This window comes from Palaemon carinicauda, chromosome 1, assembly GCF_036898095.1.
Source record: "Palaemon carinicauda isolate YSFRI2023 chromosome 1, ASM3689809v2, whole genome shotgun sequence".
In the NCBI taxonomy this organism is placed as follows: Eukaryota; Metazoa; Arthropoda; class Malacostraca; order Decapoda; family Palaemonidae; genus Palaemon; species Palaemon carinicauda.
Genome location: NC_090725.1, coordinates 180,877,843 through 180,901,746, shown reverse-complemented (window position 1 = coordinate 180,901,746; position 23,904 = coordinate 180,877,843). Strand labels below are relative to the sequence as shown.

Here is a 23,904-nt window from a genome sequence, read left to right as displayed (position 1 = left end):
ACTGCCACAGTTTACTAACCGTCACTCTTAAATACAAAAGGGGTAATTTTTACTGTCCAGAGGCCGGAGAACTCCACACGTGAAAATAAAAGTAATTTATGGCATACTCTAGCTTTGCCAGGTCTATAGTCATCTCACTCTTAGGCTCTGTTCCGACTCCGTCCCAGTTACCCCAGTGAGATGCTGGACAGGTATCTTACATTAATGTAATTAGAGACAAAACAAAAATGGGAGCAGTGATGTAAAGTAGTTTAAAAGTTTAAAGATATGGATCTTTACCTTCGAAGCAGATATATTAATACAAAGTTCCTCGCTGAAACCACTTATAGACTTACTTAGGCTTACTCCTTTCAAATATAGGGTATTCTGTCCCGTGATCAAATATTCATAATTTGCACATTGAAATAAATTAGGGAGCAAAAATACGAAGGAGGTTTAATTAACCTGATATTGATTTATTTCACAAATTTACATTAAAATAAACGGACATCTTAACAGCACAAAAATGGTTTAAAAAAAGGAATGCAAATTAAATAAAAATATGATTGATTAGACTCGTGGTCTTTTGCAATAATCAATAATCAGAATTGGGCTGGACACGTGGCCCATGTGACCCAAAGACTGTGCTAGTCTCAAAAGCGAAAAATTATATCGAAAAAAATATATACACACAATCCACCGCACACAGTCCGAATTATGTAAAAGCCAGGTTCCCTACTCAAGTTAAAATTAGTCTAAGCTAAAAATGGGAGAATAACCAAGTGGCCACTTTTGTAGTACCTGCACTCCTTTGAAGAGTGTCCTTTGCCCGTAATGGCTGTTGACCTGGTTGCACAAGTTGGCACTTTGCACTCTTGACTGGCTCACCCCAAAAATTCTCACAATGGCAATTAAGGTTTACCAGGCTCTTCTTCTGCTCTATCTCTCCGACCGGCAGCACTCCTCTGTGAGTCGAGTTTTGGGAGAGGGGGTGGGGGTGAGCCAGAGGTGCACGGGTTCACTGACCAGGCCGGTCAGTTGGTCACGGCGGATTCTGAACGAATGGGGCCGACCATAAGGTAGAGAGGCCGAGAGGGCTCACCTGGCTTCACCTTTCCAAACATGTGACGGCCATGATGCGCATGGTAATCCAGTTGAGGTGTCATGTAGGGACTTTAGGACAGGGCAATATATTGTTGCAAGGAGTGCATAGGAGGCAGGATATTGTACTAAATACTTTAGAGAAATCTTGCTGCTCTAAGGGAGTTTATATATTCAATAATCCTACCTATTCTGGCTTGCTAAAAATTGATAGTTAAAATGAGAAATAAGCAATGGGCTGGTGCGATGGGCATACATCTTAAAATTAACAAACCTTAATTGGTATTGAGAAATAAAAGATGCATTAATTCACCAGTATTGAAAATTATATTTAAATCAGTTTAGGAATTTAATCTCAACCCACGTAGTTTTTAGGAAGGAACCAACATACGCCGGGATTACTAAGGCCCTTTGCTGTACGTATCTACGCTATGACGTCACGAGCATGGCGTACGCTACTCTCAAGTTTATTTAGTTTAGATTAGTCCTCCAAATGTTTTGATAAAGAAAACGACTTATGAGAGACGTTTAAGGGGTTGCTACTGTATTATTAAGAGAGAGCTAAAAATACAAAAGAAAGAAGAAGAGTGAAGAAAAATTCTTCACAACAGCCCTATTTAATGGTTCATATGATAACCGAGTTTCCAATTCGTGCACAGAAGTTTCTGTCAACCAAGGAGTCTTTTAGAGATTCAAAGACTTTATCTTCTTTGCCGATGGACCGTAAACATTTAGTAGCAGTGCATACACAACTGTGTCAAAAGCAGCATTAAGATTTAAGTAATATCCAGATATTACATGTGTTCTCATTCATTATTTCCACCATATATTTTACAACAGAGCATACAGATGTCTTCGTAAAATATAATTGTTTGTAGGCCTATGCTGAATTGTCTGGCAATGCTTTGATTCTTTGTAGAGACTGAAACGTTGTAGTTGTTCAAAAATAACGTAATCTAGCACTTTTGAAAGAAATGATAGATTCAAAATGGGTCTGTATGAACTTAATTATTGATAATCTAGAGTACTTATCAGAACCAGTGTAACTATGGCCACTTTCTCAGATTTAGGAATCTTCACTCATCGATGCAAGTAGGCCTATTATGTCGGTAAGGCTAGAAAAGTTTCTTTATCTAATTACATAAGATATGGGATTAGATCAACCGCACTGTTAGCTATTTTTGCCCCATTAATAATCTTGGTGACTTCGTATTTTGTTATATTATTAAATCTCGTGAGTGTTGTCAGTTCATCTGGTACAACACTAATCTTATATGGAATTTTTGTAAATTATCTAGTTTTATTTTATATTTATTTTTAAAAGATTTCTATAAATTTATTTGCCAGTTCTTGGTCAATGTACCCCAGGTTCCAGGTTTCACATTGCTCTCTCTTTAAGACTGTGATTGTGGGCACACTACTAGAAGATGCGTAGGCCTAGTTGGTGCAAAGCACTACAATCTGCACAAAGTTCATTGGTATTAGTTACCTCCTACAAAGACAGCACAGCTTGCATACTTCTACTTCTAATGTCAAGGACCTGTCTGATATATCGGTCAACATCTTTAGTTGGTGTTTCTAAATTTCCTAATTCTATAACATTGCTTCTAAATTTTCTAAATTTATTACAACAAAATATATGTTCTGTTGTATCGTCTGCCTCACTACAAAACACACAAAGCCTACCTTCATCATCCCGTCTCTATAATTTTCTTTTAATTCTATCATATTTAACCTTGTTTACAAATCTATTACTGCTTCATTTGAGTTAAGTTTTCCTATGTAATCTCTTCTTCTTTACTATCCGCAAACCTCAGTTTGGTCATCTCTGCTTTATTTTCTTCTATTTATATTTTAATTTAATTTGCCACTTTGCTTTTTGTTTCCTTTTTGAGTTCTTGTTTTTATACTTTCTTACTTCGTCAAATATCATAGTTTTTTGTCATATTTCTATAATACCTTTCCCCCAACATTCCCCACATGATTCCATTATTGATCCGCCACTATCTCCTTAATTAGTCGTTTAGCATCTGATGTTATTATGTTAAAAACATCATTACCCATCAGGGGTTGTTTTTTTTTTCTTCTATATTTTTTTCATTGTACAATTTAGTAGACGATATAACTTATTCATGGCTATTGCTGCTTCCTGTTCCCCTTTTCTTATAATATTCAGCCTTTTCTTCCCTAATATGTAGGCTATTAATATTGACACATTTTTCTGTTCTTTATATATTCATATCGCTTATAAACTTAGAACAGAACCATAGCCTATATAACTTTTTTCTAAGTGTTTAATACTGACGTTGATATTTATATAGACCTCTCTTTGTGACAATACATCTTACAAACATGGCATTCTCTCAATTCTTTGTCCTTTGCCTTTCCAGATATAGCATATACGATGGTAAATTTCCTGATGAGAGAGAGAGAGAGAGAGAGAGAGAGAGAGAGAGAGAGAGAGAGAGAGAGAGAGAGAGAGAGAGAGAGAGAGAGAGAGCACCACTTTACAGAAAAGTGTAAAATTTTCTTACTCCCATAATTTTCTTGTATAATACTATAAAATAGAATGCATTTTATTCCTTATTTGGAATTCATTATCTTCGTAATTTCCTTGTGTGTTTTTCAATATTATCTTCATAAAATTCTCTTGAGATATATTAGGCAGTGCTATTTATAGTTCTTTTATCCCTTGTATTTTTTGTTGGATTTGCTCTTGTTATCAATCTGTTTGCTAACATGACTTACTGCAGTCATAATGTTCTCCTAATTCAAATCTTTCTAATGTTCCCCGTCTAGTTAACGTTGAAGTTCTTATCAACAGCTATTATTCATTAAATGGAAGAGCTCAGTTTCCGGAATTTCCACTAAGTTTAAGCAATCTTAAATAAAATTCATTAGATCTAAAAATAAAATAATCTTTTTGGCACTTCTTGTAACTTTATTTATAGAGCTTTACACACATTTCGGTATATTTTGTAGTGCTGAACAGTTCCCAACTACACTCGTGGGTAATGTACACTTCAGTCATTGCCATCATGTGATTTAATGACGTCACAGTAAAATTCATGACGTCATACTCCAATATCTTCGTTATTAGTTATATGTTGAATACAATATTTATTGAAATTGACAAATAAAATATTATAAGAATAATGAAAATACTATTTTATCTCAATATTACCAATTTAGTTGCATAAAATCTTTGTATACATTGAATCGGGAATCAAGCCTCCATCACAAGACAGCTGTTCGGCAAAATCGAAGAACACTATCTGTCAAGTTGTTGTGATTGTTATACTATTTTGTAACTTGTCTACCCCCGTCAAAATGGTAAGGATATTCATCAGTTTTATTCTTGATTTCATATTATGTCTGATTAATTGTGAAAGCCAGCGCTTTGTATTGATATAACATTGTCAAAACGCATACATGATTAGTCTAATAGAAGGGTAGCTCATATCAATTCACTTCTTTTAGGGCTTACTTTACGTTATTTTGGCCAAGAGATATAACTAATGGTTATACTGGAAATTTACATAGTGGGTTATTTCGTTATCTCGAATTTCAAATTTTAGAAACTTTAACCCTATTCTGGGTATCTCGACCTTACGCCCCTCCCCCCTCCCGTTCTAAAGAAAACCAAACCTTGACGAGTCCTAAAATATCCTGAAATGGTTTAAGTTTATTATAAGTGCACAGCACGATATATCATGCATTACTCATATTCAGAACTTGATAACTTTAGTGTTTAAAGTTCTTGGGGTTTAATCCTCTCATCTGACCCTGTATTATTCTGTCCGATTTATTATGGTATGAAATACAGCAGTCATTGTGCTTCTATACCAAAGTTTATATAATGTCAGTCGCTGTTAGTAAAGATTTGTCTTGCCCGCTAGCACAGCAATTTGTAAATTTTTTTTTTACATTTACAATATTGCACTACAATTTCAACAGCGGTAATTCTAAACAATAGCTCTGTCAGCAAGTTATCAAATTTAAGTACTTTCACTACGAAGTAGGAGGTCGGTAAATATATAATACTTTAATTTCTAGCCAAATACATGAACCATATATTTTTAACTACTCGCTATCTTGTGTTTTATGCATTTCTGACCATGATTATTGGGGCAAACCACCCATTCGTGAGTTTTGGGACCCCCCTTATTTAAAGACAATTATGGGAGACCCCAGTGGGAAACCTGGTTTTTTGGGTGGGGGAGTGTCAGAAACGAGTGATTTGCACCAATAATAATGGTCAAAAATGCAAAATAAGCCCAAGATAACCTGGTTAAAAAAAATTTATGGTTCATGTAAATGGTTGAAAATAGACCTAAACGTGATCATCTAACTTTTGAGATTTGTTAAAGGGTACAGAACCTAACAAACCCACCTAACCTAATCTAACCTAACCTAGTAGTTTCCAGGTCACAACCCTCATCCGGGGGGGCAAGCCCCCCTGGACCCCCCTTCCCAGGTCACAACCCCTAGGCGGGGTGTAAGCCACCCGGACCCCACTTCCCAGGTTACAAGAGCTAGCTGGACACCCCCTTCTCAGGTCACAAACTAAAAGTAAATCATAAATAAATCCTTGGAGTATGATAAAGTAAATCACAAATAAATCCATCCATTATGAAAAAGTAAATCATAGCTAATGGTTGACATCGTCACCTTTTTTGTTTTCTTGGCAATCATTACAAAAGCTTTGCAGTAGAAAATGTGCTGGCCTTCCCTGAAAATTAAGTCAGAATCGGACCTTTGAGGCCTTATTTCGCTGTTATTTTTTAATTTCACATGATTAACAATAGCTTTACACTGAACGGAGAGCATTTCCATCATAATCGATTGCTGACATAAACGTAATTACACTAATTTCAAAATAGATTGATATACTTCACTTAAGTTCACCCTTCCAGACATCTTTACGAAATGGTGGTTAACTTAAAACTGAAGGCGAAGATAGGAAAAAAATGGCTGTTGTTGAACAACATCCGGGAAGTTATGAAGAAGTAATTGTAAGCTGTTAATTGGTTTAAAAAAACCACCTGACAAATAAGTCATTGTAAATGCACAGAAAGTTCCGCAATCCATGGAAAAAAATGCATGTGCAATAAGTCTCCTTCAGTCTCTCGGATGTAATCAATGGACTTAGAATGAAAAACATACTTCCCATTTAAATCGACTGACACGTAAGTTATTATGCCCCAGCCCCCATTAAACATATAGAGAAAAACAGCAAGCTAGCCAGCACTCGGCCATTTCTTCTAGCGAATTTAATTTTCGATAGCAATTAAACTATCTTATATTAACTGGGAAGTCCAAGGTTTCATGTGATATACAAGTCTAAGCAGCGCTAGGTCTAGAAATGGTTTTAAAATCAAAATTAATTTTGACCCACCTGAAAAAAACTGTACCTTGACTTCATAACTCAAATTCCTCTTCAGACCGAGATCTTGTTTGTTCATTTGTACGTTAAGAACACAGATTGTCATTATTACATCATCGACTGTATTCCACGTAGCAAGACGTCACCCAAGCGTCATAGTTTTTAACCAATGATGGTTTTCCACATTTTACTTTGGGGCAAGCATTTTAACAAAACTAGAATCACGTAACTTGAATACCCAATCAGGTGACAGATTTACTATGAACTAACACCTTTTCGATACTTTCACACAATTTCCACTGCTAATTTTTCAGTCTTTTGAGAGGCATGGAGGCATGTGAACCTTCAGCTTCTGGTGTAGTTTCTTGTTTACCATCGGTTGTTCACTCTCCTGTGCCTGAATTTCCAACTCCCCAGTTCCTAGCTTCTTCTTTCCGAGAGGAAGGTGTCGTTCATCCTCCAGGGACTTGGGAATTCTGGGAAGTTTCCAGTATTCCATTTTTGGAACTAGTCTCTGTTGGTTCCAAGAGTACAAGTCCAGATTGGTCTAGACCTGCTACTTTAGAAAGCCCTGTTTCTGAATCGGCAGTGTCTATTCATCCTGATTATGACTTTCTCGGCTTTTTGCCACCCGATTGTGATGTCTGACTGTCGCCTGAAGATCCCACCTCAAGTGGATTTAGTCCCCCATGGACTAAGTCAAAAGGTCCTGTTCTTGACCTACCTTTAGTTCAGCCTCAAGTCATGAGTGAAGACCTCATCTCACTGACCAGACAAATACTATAGAGAGGGAACCATCCTCCATTCCTGAGTCACCTCTGAATTCAAACCCTTACGGACATTCTGATGGGAGATTGAAATACCGGTCAGAGCTCGAGGCTTAAGTGGCATAGTCAGGTGTATCTAACCTAAATGCTACAACACTGTTTGGGTCGCCCGAAACACATCTTTGCCCTGAGTCATTGCCTGATTTTTCGGGATTTCTATTGTCCTCTTCTAAGTCTGCGGATTCTGTCTCTGGTTTACCTCAAAGAATGTTGATCACCCGCAAATACCAACTGTTATGGGAGGTTATCGATCGATTAAAGACACCCAGCTTGTACCTGGAGAGTCGCTGGCTTAGCCTGTCTCTGGTGCTGCGAGAAATTAATATGTCTCGCCAGCAAATTGCTGAATCCCGGCGCATGTCCCGAGACAGAATTTTGAGACTTGGAAGAACTATAAATCTCCCACTGAATTAATCTTTGTACAGTTTTTAAAGGAAGTTTTGATAATAATTACCCTTTGTTATTAGTCATGTTTTGATTCCCACCTTGGGGTAGATAAAAGGCTGAGAATGGGACACATTGTGTGAGGAAATCTTTATTTAGTCACGGTTTCTGTAATTGTCGTAATAATTGTTGTACTGTAAATTGACCTTGACCCCGACAGTTATAATAGATTCAATAAATTTTTATTATCCTGTAATACCCGGGGAAAGGGAATAAAGAAGTAAATACTCTACAAGAGAAGCAAGTGTCAATAAACATTAAATACATTTAAGAACGATAACATTAATAAATTAGATTATTCTTGTATAAACTATATAGAGACTTATGTCAGCCTGTTCAACATAAAATCATTCACTGCAAGTGTAAACTTTAGAAGGTCCACCGATTCAACTGCCTGATTAGAAAGATCATTCCACAATTTGGTCATAGAATACTGTGCAGTATTGAGCCTTATGGTGGAGAAAGCAATGATATTAGAATCAACTGCATAATTTGTATTATGAGTCGGATTGCTGGGAGGATCTGAATGCAAAGGATGGTCAGAGTTATGGAAAATTTTATGCAACATAAAGAATTAATTGAATGACAGTTCCAGAAATCAGGAATAAGAAATCCAGTAGCCTGCAAGTGTTTGTTCAACAAATTAAGATGAGATTCAGCTGCTGAAGACCAAAGAGGAGAACAATATACTCAAAACAAGGTAAAATGAAAGAATTAAAACTCCTCTTCAGAACAGATTGAACACCAAAAATCTTCAAAGACTTTCTGAATTAGCCAACTTTTTGTGCAATTAAAAAAAAAGACGATGTGTTTTTAGTTCATATTCACCACGAGATAGGAAGACAAGAACAGCTCGGTCATGCTTCTCATGAGACAGAAAAGGCTCATGCTTCTAAGCTTGGTTCAGAGCAGTGATTGCAGACTCCTGTATTAAGACTCGCGTAAGCGATGCTCCTCTTGTCCGGAGAACATGCTCATCCTGTCCGGAGAACATGCTCACAATGGCTATGATCATGATCACCCCAATCTGACGATAAGTGTGCTTGGGCCCCACTGCCACGAGCACATTCTAGCAGGAGAAATTTTTGGTCTTGCTCTGTGTGTTAGGGAACATAGAGAGGAATCGGTGGTGTCTTCTCATGATCTCTGTCATCAAAGACCAATAATGACCCGTCTGCCTGAGAACGTTCCTCTCCCTCTAAGACGTTTCAACCCTTTTCCGCTTGCCAAGGCCTTAAGCAGAGGAAAAGGTTGAGGTCAATGACTACATTAGGGATGGCAATATACCCACAATGCCACCAGTGAGAGGATGCCTACAGTCCAGGTGGAGGAGGTGGTGGTGGTCTGTTTAGGAAGATGGACGGTGGATATCCCTCGATTCAGGTACCACCTCCTGTTTATCGGCGCTCTCACCTCCCTTGATTCCACCACCAGAGACGTCATTATCCTTTCGCCAGGGATTGGTGAAGAATCTGGTCCTTCAGGTAGAATTTCAGGCTATGCTGGAGAAGGGCCCTCTCCAGGAGGTTGACAATGGCTCTCCAGGCTGCTTCAGTTGACTCTATCTTGTAGAGAAGGCTTCTGGAAGCCAGAGTCCAGTCTTCAACCTCTCAGCCCTGAGTGAATTTATTCAGCAGATTCCGTTTGAGATGGACACAGGCTAACCAAGTTGTAAGTGCAAAATAGTTAAGTAGCAGAGTACCATCAATTCATTTGTTAAAAACCAAGCTCTTTTTCTTGGCCTCTTGTCCTTTGCTGACATTTTGTTTGCCCTCAAGGACTAGCTGTTTGAAGTTATTGATATTTTTTATGTAACCGATTTACTGGTTTAAGATTGTCTTCATTGTTTTCAGCTTTTCATATCTATATGGTGTAGCTATTTCATATCAGACACACTACACTTGAGGTCTAAGAATGCAAATTATCCCTTTAAAAGTGTTGGGATGAAACCTTTCATAAAGAAGGCAAGAGTTGAAGATGTCTTGCAAAATGGGTCAGGTTGCAAATTGTGCAGAAGAGGTGGCACTAGAATTTTACCTTGAAGGGAATTGTATGGAAACCTGCCTAGGAAAAAGATAAAGTTGAAATTATTCCTTGAAAAAAGGGTTCAGGCTGAAAACGTGGGATAAGGTAGCAATGAAATTTTCCTCTTACGGCGGCCGGCTGGCTGATGGCGTTTTTCAAAGACAGGACTTAAGAATTCCAGTGGGTGCTCTGCGGGACTAAGAAGAAGGCGGCGGCTAAGAAGTCGCCTAAGGAATCCAGTGTCTCGTCACCTGTGGTTTCCCCAGACGTCTCGGCAGACCGTAGCTCCCATCCTTCTTCCCCTACCCAGAGTAGGGGACGAGGTAAGTCAGTTGCGGGGAAGAGGCCCATTGCCCTTCCCCAAGAGTCTGATATTCCTGTGGGGGAAGTGTCTAGTGTGGGCAGGCATGTGTGGGGCCTGAGAGTAGTGCGGGAGTGTGGGTAGGAGGCGAGGTCCTGGTGCCCGCAGGTCCCTTCTCCTCGGAAGATCCTATGTGGGGGAAACCAAGTGTGGATTCTTCCCCAGCATCATGGCGTATTTCAGGTACTTCAACCGCTCCCTTGTCTACGCTACGCCCCGTGTTTCTACAGCCTCCCTCACCTGAGAAACGTCGAGGATTTCCCCCCGCAGTCTTGGACGTTTCCTCTAAGAAGAAAGCCAAGAAGAGCAAGTCCAAGGAGTGGGGGAACATCATAGTGCCCCGGAGCGAGCTGTTTAAGGTTACCACAGCCGCGGCCGCTTCCGGGTGGCTCCCTAGAGCCTCGCCTTCTGTGTCTCATCCTCCTACCTCCTCCTTCGGACCAGTCGCCCGGCAAGAGGGGTCGAACCAGGCCCCCCGTTTAGTGACTAACCCAACGGTGGCCTCCGCTTCTTCTTCCCTTAGGAAGGACGTACATCTTGTGAAGGAAGGCTTAGCGTCGACCACGGGCACCTTGGAGGCCTTCCTAAAGCACCAAGGGCAGCCCGTCGGTCCACATGGATCCTCCCATCCACAGGATCCCCCGTGGAACAAGGTACTCCCATGACGGATACCTTAATCCCCACGGGGCAGCCCATACCACGGGTATCTTATGAAGGAAGGCTTAGCGTCGACCACGGGCACCTTGGAGGCCTTCCTAAAGCACCAAGGACGCCCGTCGGTCCGCATGGATCCCCCCATCCACAGGGTCCCCCGTGGAACAAGGTACTCCCATGACGGATACCTTCATCCCCACGGGGCAGCCCATACCACGGGTATCTTATGAAGGAAGGCTTAGCGTCGACCACGGGCACCTTGGAGGCCTTCCTAAAGCACCAAGGGCGCCCGTCGGTCCGCATGGATCCCCCATCCACGGAGTCCCCCGTGGAACAAGGTACTCCCATGACGGAAACCTTTGTCCCCACGGGGCAGCCCATACCATGGGTATCTTATGAAGGAAGGCCTAGCGTCGACCATGGGCACCTTGGAGGCCTTCCTAAAGCACCAAGAGCGCCCGTCGGTCCGCATGGATCCCCCCATCCACAGGGTCCCCCGTGGAACAAGGTACTCCCATGACGGATACCTTCATCCCCACGGGGCAGCCCATACCACGGGTATCTTATGAAGGAAGGCTTAGCGTCGACCACGGGCACCTTGGAGGCCTTCCTAAAGCACCAAGGGCGCCCGTCTGTCCGCATGGATCCCCCCATCCACAGGGTCCCCCGTGGAACAAGGTACTCCCATGACGGATACCTTCATCCCCACGGGGCAGCCCATACCACGGGTATCTTATGAAGGAAGGCTTAGCGTCGACCACGGGCACCTTGGAGGCCTTCCTAAAGCACCAAAGCACCAAGGGCGCCCGTCGGTCCGCATGGATCCCCCATCCACGGAGTCCCCCGTGGAACAAGGTACTCCCATGACGGAAACCTTTGTCCCCACGGGGCAGCCCATACCATGGGTATCTTATGAAGGAAGGCCTAGCGTCGACCATGGGCACCTTGGAGGCCTTCCTAAAGCACCAAGAGCGCCCGTCGGTCCGCATGGATCCCCCCATCCACAGGGTCCCCCGTGGAACAAGGTACTCCCATGACGGATACCTTCATCCCCACGGGGCAGCCCATACCACGGGTATCTTATGAAGGAAGGCTTAGCGTCGACCACGGGCACCTTGGAGGCCTTCCTAAAGCACCAAGGGCACCCGTCGGTCCGCATGGATCCCCCATCCACGGAGTCCCCCGTGGAACAAGGTACTCCCATGACGGAAACCTTTGTCCCCACGGGGCAGCCCATACCATGGGTATCTTATGAAGGAAGGCCTAGCGTCGACCATGGGCACCTTGGAGGCCTTCCTAAAGCACCAAGAGCGCCCGTCGGTCCGCATGGATCCCCCCATCCACAGGGTCCCCCGTGGAACAAGGTACTCCCATGACGGATACCTTCATCCCCACGGGGCAGCCCATACCACGGGTATCTTATGAAGGAAGGCTTAGCGTCGACCACGGGCACCTTGGAGGCCTTCCTAAAGCACCAAGGGCGCCCGTCGGTCCGCATGGATCCCCCATCCACGGAGTCCCCCGTGGAACAAGGTACTCCCATGACGGAAACCTTTGTCCCCACGGGGCAGCCCATACCATGGGTATCTTATGAAGGAAGGCCTAGCGTCGACCATGGGCACCTTGGAGGCCTTCCTAAAGCACCAAGAGCGCCCGTCGGTCCGCATGGATCCCCCCATCCACAGGGTCCCCCGTGGAACAAGGTACTCCCATGACGGAAACCTTCATCCCCACGGGGCAGCCCATACCACGGGTATCTTATGAAGGAAGGCTTAGCGTCGACCACGGGCACCTTGGAGGCCTTCCTAAAGCACCAAGGGCGCCCGTCGGTCCGCATGGATCCCCCATCCACGGAGTCCCCCGTGGAACAAGGTACTCCCATGACGGATACCTTCATCCCCACGGGGCAGCCCATACCACGGGTATCTTATGAAGGAAGGCTTAGCTTCGACCACGGGCACCTTGGAGGCCTTCCTAAAGCACCAAGGGCGCCCGTCGGTCCGCATGGATCCCCCATCCACGGAGTCCCCCGTGGAACAAGGTACTCCCATGACGGAAACCTTTGTCCCCACGGGGCAGCCCATACCATGGGTATCTTATGAAGGAAGGCCTAGCGTCGACCATGGGCACCTTGGAGGCCTTCCTAAAGCACCAAGAGCGCCCGTCGGTCCGCATGGATCCCCCCATCCACAGGGTCCCCCGTGGAACAAGGTACTCCCATGACGGATACCTTCATCCCCACGGGGCAGCCCATACCACGGGTATCTTATGAAGGAAGGCTTAGCGTCGACCACGGGCACCTTGGAGGCCTTCCTAAAGCACCAAGGGCGCCCGTCGGTCCGCATGGATCCCCCATCCACGGAGTCCCCCGTGGAACAAGGTACTCCCATGACGGAAACCTTTGTCCCCACGGGGCAGCCCATACCATGGGTATCTTATGAAGGAAGGCCTAGCGTCGACCATGGGCACCTTGGAGGCCTTCCTAAAGCACCAAGGGCGCCCGTCGGTCCGCATGGATCCCCCCATCCACAGGGTCCCCCGTGGAACAAGGTACTCCCATGACGGATACCTTCAACCCCACGGGGCAGCCCATACCACGGGTATCTTATGAAGGAAGGCTTAGCGTCGACCACGGGCACCTTGGAGGCCTTCCTAAAGCACCAAGGGCGCCCGTCGGTCCGCATGGATCCCCCATCCACGGAGTCCCCCGTGGAACAAGGTACTCCCATGACGGAAACCTTTGTCCCCACGGGGCAGCCCATACCATGGGTATCTTATGAAGGAAGGCCTAGCGTCGACCATGGGCACCTTGGAGGCCTTCCTAAAGCACCAAGAGCGCCCGTCGGTCCGCATGGATCCCCCATCCACAGGGTCCCCCGTGGAACAAGGTACTCCCATGACGGATACCTTCATCCCCACAGGGCAGCCCATACCACGGGTATCTTATGAAGGAAGGCTTAGCGTCGACCACGGGCACCTTGGAGGCCTTCCTAAAGCACCAAGGGCGCCCGTCGGTCCGCATGGATCCCCCATCCACGGAGTCCCCCGTGGAACAAGGTACTCCCATGACGGAAACCTTTGTCCCCACGGGGCAGCCCATACCATGGGTATCTTATGAAGGAAGGCCTAGCGTCGACCATGGGCACCTTGGAGGCCTTCCTAAAGCACCAAGAGCGCCCGTCGGTCCGCATGGATCCCCCCATCCACAGGGTCCCCCGTGGAACAAGGTACTCCCATGACGGATACCTTCATCCCCACGGGGCAGCCCATACCACGGGTATCTTATGAAGGAAGGCTTAGCGTCGACCACGGGCACCTTGGAGGCCTTCCTAAAGCACCAAGGGCGCCCGTCGGTCCGCATGGATCCCCCATCCACGGAGTCCCCCGTGGAACAAGGTACTCCCATGACGGAAACCTTTGTCCCCATGGGGCAGCCCATACCATGGGTATCTTATGAAGGAAGGCCTAGCGTCGACCATGGGCACCTTGGAGGCCTTCCTAAAGCACCAAGAGCGCCCGTCGGTCCGCATGGATCCCCCCATCCACAGGGTCCCCCGTGGAACAAGGTACTCCCATGACGGATACCTTCATCCCCACGGGGCAGCCCATACCACGGGTATCTTATGAAGGAAGGCTTAGCGTCGACCACGGGCACCTTGGAGGCCTTCCTAAAGCACCAAGGGCGCCCGTCGGTCCGCATGGATCCCCCATCCACGGAGTCCCCCGTGGAACAAGGTACTCCCATGACGGATACCTTCGTCCCCAAGGGGCAGCCCATACCACGGGCAGATTCGTCCAGCGTTGCCTTTCCCACCGTCACGGAGTGCCCCTGTACGGAGGAACTGGTGACGGACGGCCTGGTGGAAGGAGGGAAGTGCTCGTCTGACGACATCTCCTCCTACCGTAAGGTTCTGGCCCTAATTCGTCGATACCACCGATTAGACGAACCTAAGCCCTCGGCAGCAAAGGCCGTGCTCTCCGGACTGTCCATATTGATCATCAAAAGCCTTCATTGTCTCTCCCTCTCGATCTGGACGTGAAGTTGGAGATGGAGAAAATAGATAGCTACCTGGCAGGATTGGCGGAGGCCCCCAGAAGACAGAGTTCCTCCAAGCTGCTTCCAGGGCTGAAATCGCAGAAACGTTTCTACGTCCCATTAGGGCATCGCAGCGGACCCCGTGGTAGAACAGCGGTGACCTCACTGAACCAGGGAGCCTCGGAAGACAGGGCCCACTGCCCCCGTGTGCTTTTCCCCGTCAGAAGCCTCTATGATGGAGGACATGGCACAGGACCTTGTCTACGTGTCCTTCTGGTTGGTTTGGTGGTCTTGCGACTTGGTGGGGTTTCAGGCGTCCCACGACCTCTCCCTTCCAGACAATCAGGCCACGCTGAAGGAGCTAGTTACTTCGGGATGCAAGGCCATTAAGTTTTTGTCGTCCCATTCCCTGTCTATGGCTACGAACTGGGTACTTAGAAAGAGGGATACTGTCCTTAGCAAGTTGGTGCGGAAGTTACCGGCCATAGAAGCTAGGAGACAGAGAAATTCCTCCGTGTGGGGAAACGACATTTTCCCCATCAATTTGGTGGAGGATACCATGGAGAAAGTGAGGAGGGTGAGAGACATGGACCTTAGGACCCCCCCCCATGAGGAAGTCCGTGTTTAGAAGAGCCTCAGCGGACGTCCCTCACTCCTCCCAGTCCGCCCCTTTGCTGCCTCGAAGAGACCGACCGTCAGCTCCTTGGCTTCAAACCTCTCAGCAGCCACCCGTAGGACCAACGCAGCCCCTCCGTCAGCCTTCAGACCCTCCTACAGTAACTCTAGGAGAGGTCGCTCTGGCCGCTCCTCCAGAATGAGGTAGGAAGAGAGGCCCCCCCTACTCCTTCAGGAGCCCCTAGTAGGGGGATGCCTCAGACATTTTTGGCAAGCATGGCGGGATCTCGGTGCGGGTCCCTGGACGGTGACGGTCCTGAAAGAGGGCTACAGACTCCCTTTCCTAGAAGAGCCTCCCCCTCTCATCCCAGCCCATCGGGCCGAGTGGCTGGTTCCAAAGGACCATCTTGAAGAGGTCGGCACTACAAGAGGGAGTAGCGTCCATGATCGTCAAGGGAGCTTTAGAGACAGTGGAGAGCCCGGCCCGGGTTTCTTCAGCAGGCTCTTCCTTGTGGAGGAATCGACAGGAGGGTGGAGGCCGGTCATAGATCTCTCAGCCCTCAACAAGTTCGTCTCGAAGACGGACTTCAAAATGGACACCCCCAAGACAGTGCTAGCAGCCTTGAGGGAGGGGGATTTCCTCATGTCTCTCGACCTCAAGGATGCCTATTTTCAAATCCCCGTGCACCCCTCCAGCAGGAAGTTCCTCGGAATCAAGTGGGAGTCCAGTGTCCTGCAATTCAAAACCCTGTGCTTCGGCCTTTCGACGGCCCCGCAAATGTTCATGAGGCTGTTCACCACGTTCTCGGCATGGGCACACGAGAAAGGCATACGACTGCTCAGGTACCTGGACGACTGGTTGCTTCTTTCTGCCTCAGGGGAACAACTGAAGGAGCAAGGCGTTATGTTGCTCGACCTCTGCAGGGTATTAGGGATCACGGTCAACCTAGGGAAGTCCCAACTAGTTCCCAGCACCAGAATGACTTACTAGGGGATGGTCCTGGACACCCAGTTAGTAAGAGCCTTCCCCTCAGGGGAGAGGTTAGCCAACCTGGACCATATCTTTCAACCCTTCCTGACGAGACAACCCAGGAGGGCCAAGGACTGGCAGAAGTTACTGGGTCATCTGGTTTTCGCTGGAAAAATTAGTACCGCAAGGGAGACTCAGGTTCCGCCTGGTACAGTGGAATTGGAAGGAGTCGTGGACCCAAGGCAAGGAGCCCCACAAATAGTCCCAGTCCTCCCGAAGACGAGAGAGACCCTTCTTTGGTGGTACTTCAGGTCGAACACAGAGAAGGGAATGCCCTTTGCCCCCGATCACCTGGAGATGCTGTTGTTCACGGACGCATCGAAGGAGGGTTGGGGAGCACACCTGCTAGGGGAATCGACAAAAGGGCAGTGGTCCAGCGAGGAGGCGTCTCTCCATATAAACATCCTGGAGATGATAGCGGTTCTGAGGGCGTGTCGACAGTTCATACACTTCCTGCGAGGAAACTCTGTGGCGTCAATGTGCGACAACGCCACGGTAGTGGCGTATGTAAAGAAACAGGGAGGCATGAAGTCAAGGGTCCTATGCGCCCTAGCCATGGAACTGTTAGAGTGGGCGACAGAAGAAGGGATAGAACTGACAGCAAGGTTCATCCCAGGAAAGAGGAACGTGATGGCCGACGGCCTCAGAAGGGCGGGTCAAGTGATAGGTTCAGAGTGGACCCTACACCCGGAGGTAGCTCGGGCAGTCATCCTAATGTGGGGCTCCCCAGTGATAGACTTATTCGCCACACGTCTGAACGCCCAACTCCCCGTGTTCTGTTCTCCGATCCCAGACCCGTCAGCAGGGTTCGAGGACGACTTCCAACATCCCTGGGACGACCTCGATGTGTACGCCTTCCCTCCCTTCAGTTTGATCAGGCAAGTGGTGAACAGTGAGAGTGTCGTCCAACCTGTCGATGACTTTGGTAGCGCCCTGGTGGCCGGAGAGAGACTGGTTCGCAGACCTAAAAGAATTAGATCTTCGTCCTCCTTGGCCGCTTCCGAACAGGCCAGACCACCTGCGTCAACCTCACTTTCACAGGTGGCACGAAAACCCTCGATCCCTCCACCTTCACGCGTGGAGGTTATCGAGAAGCTCCTGAAGAAAGAAGGATACTCATCGAGAACCGAGGCGAGGATGTCGGGTTATCTACGGCGTTCCTCGGAAGTAGTCTACCAGGCAAAGTGGGCAGTCTTAGTGAAGTGGTGTGCGTCCAAGAACATCAGGCCCTTAGGGGCGACGATCCAGGACATTGCAGACTTTCTGGTGTACCTGAGAGACGACGTGGGTTCGTCCATTCCGGCCATCAAAGGAGTTCGAGCAGCCCTAGGTCAAGTCTTCCTTCTTAGGGGCATTGACTTGGGAGCCTCAAGGCATATCTCTATGCTCATCCGCAGTTTTGAACAGTCATGTCCCCCCCAGGAGGTACGGGTTCCGCAGTGGGACCTAGCCAGAGTTCTCAAGGTTCTGTCAGGGCCACCCTTCGAACCTCTCAGGGACGTACTAGACAGGGAACTCACCCTTAAAACAGCATTTCTTTTAGCCCTGGCCTCGGCGAAAAGAGTGAGCGAGTTACACGGCCTCTCTTACGAGGTCTCACACTCCAAAGGGTGGAGAGAAGTTACCTTTAGGTTCGTCCCTAGCTTTGTGGCGAAGACGTAGAACCCGGCGTGTTGGGATCCTCGGTTTGATGGTTTTTTGGTGCCAGCCATCCCTCGCTCCGACAACCCAAAAGATCTACTCTTATGTCCCGTGAGAACAGTAAGAAAATACCTGGAGAGGACCGCAAAATTCCCCCCTCAGATCAAAAATTTTTTCATCTCAACAGGCCGGGTGAAGAAACCGATCTCGAAGAACTCTTATCTCTTTCTGGCTGCGACAGGTGATAAAGAGTGCCTACGAGGCTTCTGGGATTCCTCTCCCAGGAAAACCAAGGCCACATGATATTAGAGGTCTGAGCACCTCCCTGGCCTTCGAGAAAAACACGGCTGTGGGAAAGATCCTGAAGGCTGGGACCTGGTCTAGACAGTCCACCTTCACGGAACACTATCTCAACGGTTGCTCGAGGATATCCTTGGACAGGTTTTCCATTGGCCCAATCATCTTGGCCCTTCAAGAGATCTAAGGTCATAGCCCCAGGGTAACCGGGGGTGTTAATGCCAAGAGACACTAGTTCCTTCCTTAACCTTACCCCCTTTGCTTCCTTCCCCGGACCGTCCGGGCCAGGAAGATGTTGAAAAGACCTTAGTCACTTGAAGGAACGCCCTTCAAGAGGACATGTATCGGAGTTGGTTTTGAAAGGGTAAGCCATTAGACACTAAGTGAGTTTTTTGGATAGTTTCCCCTACTTTTCGTGCAGTTTTCTAGTGGTCGTGGAACCAAGACCTCCTTAGAGGTTCCCTCTCTCGCGTGCATCCCCGTCGACTTCTGATCCCTGCAGGACACTCCCACCTCCTAAAGTGTAAGTCTCCTAAGAAGGTAGTTCTAGGTAAGTAACCGTGTTTGAACAAATCACAAATTTTTAAGTAATTTGTATTTTTCCTAACATACTTACCTAGAACTACCTTCGGGTTATGGCCCACCCATCCTTCCCCGAGAACCTGCAGGATCGAGTAGTACCTGTTCCAACGAAACTTATTGACGATTCAACCGGAGCTGGCACGCTGCCCGACCCCGGGTCGCCTCAGAGCACGTATCACACTGCCTGAGGTTGACCCCGTAGAAAACGGAAAGAGGGTAAACTACAAAAAGCTGGTCGGTTAGGTAGAGTTACCAGTAACTCCTAAGAAGGTAGTTCTAGGTAAGTACTGTATGTTAGGAAAAATACAAATTACTTAAAAATTTGTGATGTTTTACAAATTCTATCTCCTCCATTGATAATTAATATTAAGACCTGGGATTACTACCGAATATTCGACCTGATGTAGACATCCAATCAAATGTAGAAAGTTTTTTTCCTAAGTCAATTTTTTTGTGCTAGATATGAATTTTTTCATTATGGTAAAAAAAATAAAAATCCAGGAAAATATTAAAAAAGAAAATAATAAAAAAAGAAAAATATTGGAAAAAAGGGCAACATTTGATTGTTTTATAATGTCTTTCCTAAGCTATATATCAGATTACAGTGCTATATCTTATAGAATTTGAAGGTCAATAAATATAGTTTTGAGATATGGGCAATTGGAATGTGTGAAGATGGAGCTTCGGACATGACGAAATAAATCCACGAGTGTGAAAAAAGCCGAGAGCACCACAAAAAATTTTCACAATGTCGAAGTCCAAAAAGAAGGAAGGATGTTGTTCAGATGGCGCTCGCGTCGGGGCGTGGGTGGTGTGGCGCTGGTGGGTTGGCTAGGGCCTTTGTATCGGTCCATCCCTTTGACGAAGGAATTAACTAAATGGAAGACAACCTGTGAATAGTGGATTTCACGCGCCTTTGCTTTATACACCACACCCAAAAGGTGCTCGCGCGAGGGTTGTAACCTCAGCATTCCATGCTTTTATCTTTTTCTGGTATAATTGGAAGGTTTTATCAGAAAAGGTATATTAGAAGGACTCTTTTCACCGGCCGCCACAGGTCGACCCAGAAATATAGTTTTGAGATATGGGCAGTCAGTTTCCCTTTATATTTTTACAAAGACACTATTAATAAATCATGAATATTATGAATTTTATGTTCTTTTTTTTTTGGATATTAATGAAGCAAAGCAATATTATTTATCATAATCATAAATGAGGATCCCTTTGGTCAATATCATGCTTCATTTGGCTCTTGTCAGGCGAGACGTTCGCTCTTTCATCCACAACACTCTCTCTCCCTCTCCTTCTCTAACTTCACTAATATCGTCGATATTATCCACTTCTGAACTCTTATTAGAGCCAATTTTCTTCTCCATTATGTTAGTGAGATGTTGAAATTGTCTTTTTCTCTTTGGCATGAAGAAATTCTTGCCGAAACCAAGAAAGACGTAAAAGCGAGTGAATGTCAGAGGTCAGACTCAAACGTACTCTCTCCCTTTGGTTTGTACTAGTACTGAAGGCCGAAGGGTGTAATACTTCATCTTTTGACTCATGGAATCTATACCGATATCTCTGTTTACAATTTTTTTTCATATTAGAATGTAATAATTATCAAAATTTACGATAGAGGAAATACTGCATTTTCTTGAAGGGATCAATGTTTTAGCCTTATCGAGTTACTTTTACTAATTACCCTGTAACTATAAATGTAAGAGGAATTTTGACAGAATATTTCGTATACGCATTCTCCCTTGCCATACATAGCTCGGTAAATTTTTTCAGGATTTTGTGTTTATCGTAGTATCCCGCCATATATTGGCATACTGGCTGGGCCCCTTAAAATGGAATGCAGACACACTCCTTTGAGAAAGGTCAAATTGAAAACCTCCCTTGATGGAAAAGGGTCAGTCTGAACATTTCTGTGGGATAAGGTAGCAATGCAATTTTACTTGTAAAATAAATTGCACCAGAGACTCCTTTGAAAAAAGGTAGTTGAAAACCTCCCTTGATAAAAAGCAGTTAGGGTGAAAACTTCTTTAAAAGGGATTGCACGGAAACCATCCTTGGAAAAAGGTAGCAATGCAATCTTCTGTTGATAAGGGAATGTATAGAAACTTTCTGGGAAAGGTAAAGTTCAAATTATCCCTTGAAAAAGAGTAGGTGTGAAATCATCCCTGAAGAGGGCAGAGTTGAAAAAATCCTTTGAAGAAAGGTCCTGGTTGAAACCTTTACAAGAAATATATAGGAAGCACTGCAAATTTCCTTGGAGAAAGGGCTATGTTAAAACCATTCCAGGAAAAAGATGTTGTTAAAGCATTCCTGGATAAAGGGGATGATTTGAAACCCTTACAAAATAGGGAGTTGAAATCATCCCTTAAAAAAAAAACCCTTCACTAGGAAAAGGTCCTCCTCTTTGTGTTCATTTGTCATTTTCAATGAGCCCTCCCTCCCTCCTGTCTTACTTTCTCTCATATGTCATTTGTTCCTAATTCACCTCCCTGTTTATAAACCTTTTACAAACATGGACCCCTTCAGTTTTTGCTGAACCACTTCCAATACTTCCAATACTTGAACTGTTTCTCTAATATAATGATTACAGATCCTGTCTCTTCTTGTGACTCTGCACATCCATCTCAATATCCTGACTTCCTCCATTTTTCATTCTTGGGTCTAATTTATTGTCCATGTGTCAGACCCGTAGATTACTAGCCCAATCACACTTTTATATAACTTTAACATTTGTGTTGATTCTCTTGTGTTACTGTTTTTAAGGATGCTCTTCAAGAGAAAAAAAAATGTGAATAAAATAAGTTTATTAGATTTTATATTGTTTTATCTTATTCTTCAAGTACAGTACAGTTCAGTAGATTGCTTTACTTGATTTTATAGGTCCATAAAATAACTTCTGTGTTGTAAGATTTTGAAAACTTAACATGAGGATATATAAAAGGGAAATGGATACATGGCTAACAGTAAGTTCAGTTTGGAATTTCTATCAGCTTGAAGCCTCAAAACTTAATTTTGTGTCATCTGTGGATTACTGGTATATTGTTTAACATTAGTCATCTAACTGACATTGTAGGAGGCATAGTTTTATCATATGTTGGGATTTTACTATTGATTAATAATTTCTTTCTTATACTCCAGGCAGGTGGAATGGATAGAGCTTCAAAGTTAGCAAGGATGCTGGATGAAGAGGAAGAAAGTGCCCTTGGTTATGTGTTTGGTGTATCAGGTCCTGGTATGTAGAAGATTTTGATTAAGATTTTCCTGCCATATAAATGAAAATTTGTTGCACTTTGATATCATCTTTATAAAAATGTTACAATATTTCAAACATAAGACTTACCTGGTAGTTATATATATAGCTTACGTCTCTGACGTCACGGCAGAAAATTCAAAACTCGCGTCAATCGCCGATTGGATAGCCAGGTGTACTACCTGCGCACCCTAGCGAGGTACCTCGGAACCATCCCCTGTCCCTTTATATCTTCTCTGCCGTCGTAGCGGCAACATCGTTGGATTTTTCACTCGCTGTAACATGTATTTTTAAATATTTAACTTAGCCGGTGAATATATCATAGCTGCTACTCAGCGGCTCGACAGAAAACACACTCAAAAAACTCGCGAGCGATCGCTATGAAGGTTGCGGGTGTGCCCACCAGCGCCAACTATCGGCCAGATACCACTCTTGCATGTAAACAAACCCTTCAATTCTTCTCTGTCGACCTTGGCGACAAGACGTATCATTACTCGCTGTAGAACCTGGAGTTTTCTCAACATATTTGGTGAAGTACTTCATTTTGGTTTGAGCTTTCGCAGTGCAGGTGTTTTTCCTCAACTTAAACTCTTGAACTCTTTATTGAACAGATTTAATTGTTGATGACTTGGATTGTTTTTTGAACTTTCTTTGACTAATTCAAAATGGCTGACCCTTCACAAGTACCTAGATTTCGTAAGTGTAATGCTAGGGACTGTAATAGGCGTCTTCCAAAGGCATCTCTCGACCCACATACTGTGTGTTCCAATTGTCGGGGTAAAACCTGTCAATTGGGAGATCGGTGTGAGGAATGCGTGGGCCTTTCGGAATTCGATTGGCTCGAATACGATAAGTATGCACGTAGGCTCGAGAGAGATAGGGTAAGGAGGAGTTCCTCTAGGTCTGTAGATTTTTTCCTCTCCACATGCCCCTGAACCTAATCCTTCCCCTGTACAGTAGTGGTTGTTCCTAACCCCCCTTCTAGCACTCAGGAACCATCTATGCAAGACATGTTACGTGCTATTCATGCCTTGGGGGAAAGAGTTGAAGCGTTAGCAACTGATCGTAATCAACTCATGGCTGACGTGAAAGAGCTTAAGTATCAGAGTGCCACAGCGGAAAATAGTGGGAAAGTGATTAGTGCGCAAAGTGTTGTGAACAGTGTTGCGACCGAGGGTTCGTCTGTTCGTGCCTGTCGTTCACCTAGTCTGAGACCTCTTGCAAGCTCCCAAGCCCAGGGGAGAAGTAATGTCGTACAACTTATGGGTTCGAGAGGCCTTGATCAGCGAACAGACGTTCCCTCTATGGTATCAGGCGTATCTCACCAAGATCGCCCCTACCATAAGACGAGAGAGCCCATTTTCTCCTCGTCTTCCGAAGGCTTTTCGCGCAAGAAACCGTGGAGCAAGGTTTCTAGGCCTCTTAAGCGGAAGTCGGTCCCTTCAGGACAGGTCCAGCGTCCTGGATGTAGTCATTGGGACAGTTCTGACCCATTGCAGTCATCGGATGACTGCTCGCCGCCTAAGCAAGGCAAGGTTGTGCCGTCTCAGACGTTAACCCCGTCGTTTACCGCACCCATTCCCGTGGACCCTAAATGGGTTATACTGCAGGACATGCAGTCTAAGCTTGCCTCCCTTATGGAAGACTATTCTGCTGATAAGGTTTCC

At 45.6% G+C, this 23,904-nt stretch overlaps 1 protein-coding gene across 1 annotated transcript in view; it reads left to right on the top strand.

Moving 5' to 3' along the window:
• Window positions 1-4,261: 4,261 nt before the first annotated feature.
• Window positions 4,262-23,904, top strand: part of LOC137652938 (V-type proton ATPase catalytic subunit A-like) — a 63,750-nt gene continuing 44,107 nt past the window's right edge. The window contains exons 1-2 of the mRNA XM_068386335.1: window positions 4,262-4,413; window positions 22,126-22,219. Coding sequence (XP_068242436.1) covers window positions 4,411-4,413; window positions 22,126-22,219 — 97 coding nt within the window. The 5' untranslated portion in view covers window positions 4,262-4,410. The remainder of the gene's footprint in view (window positions 4,414-22,125; window positions 22,220-23,904) is intronic.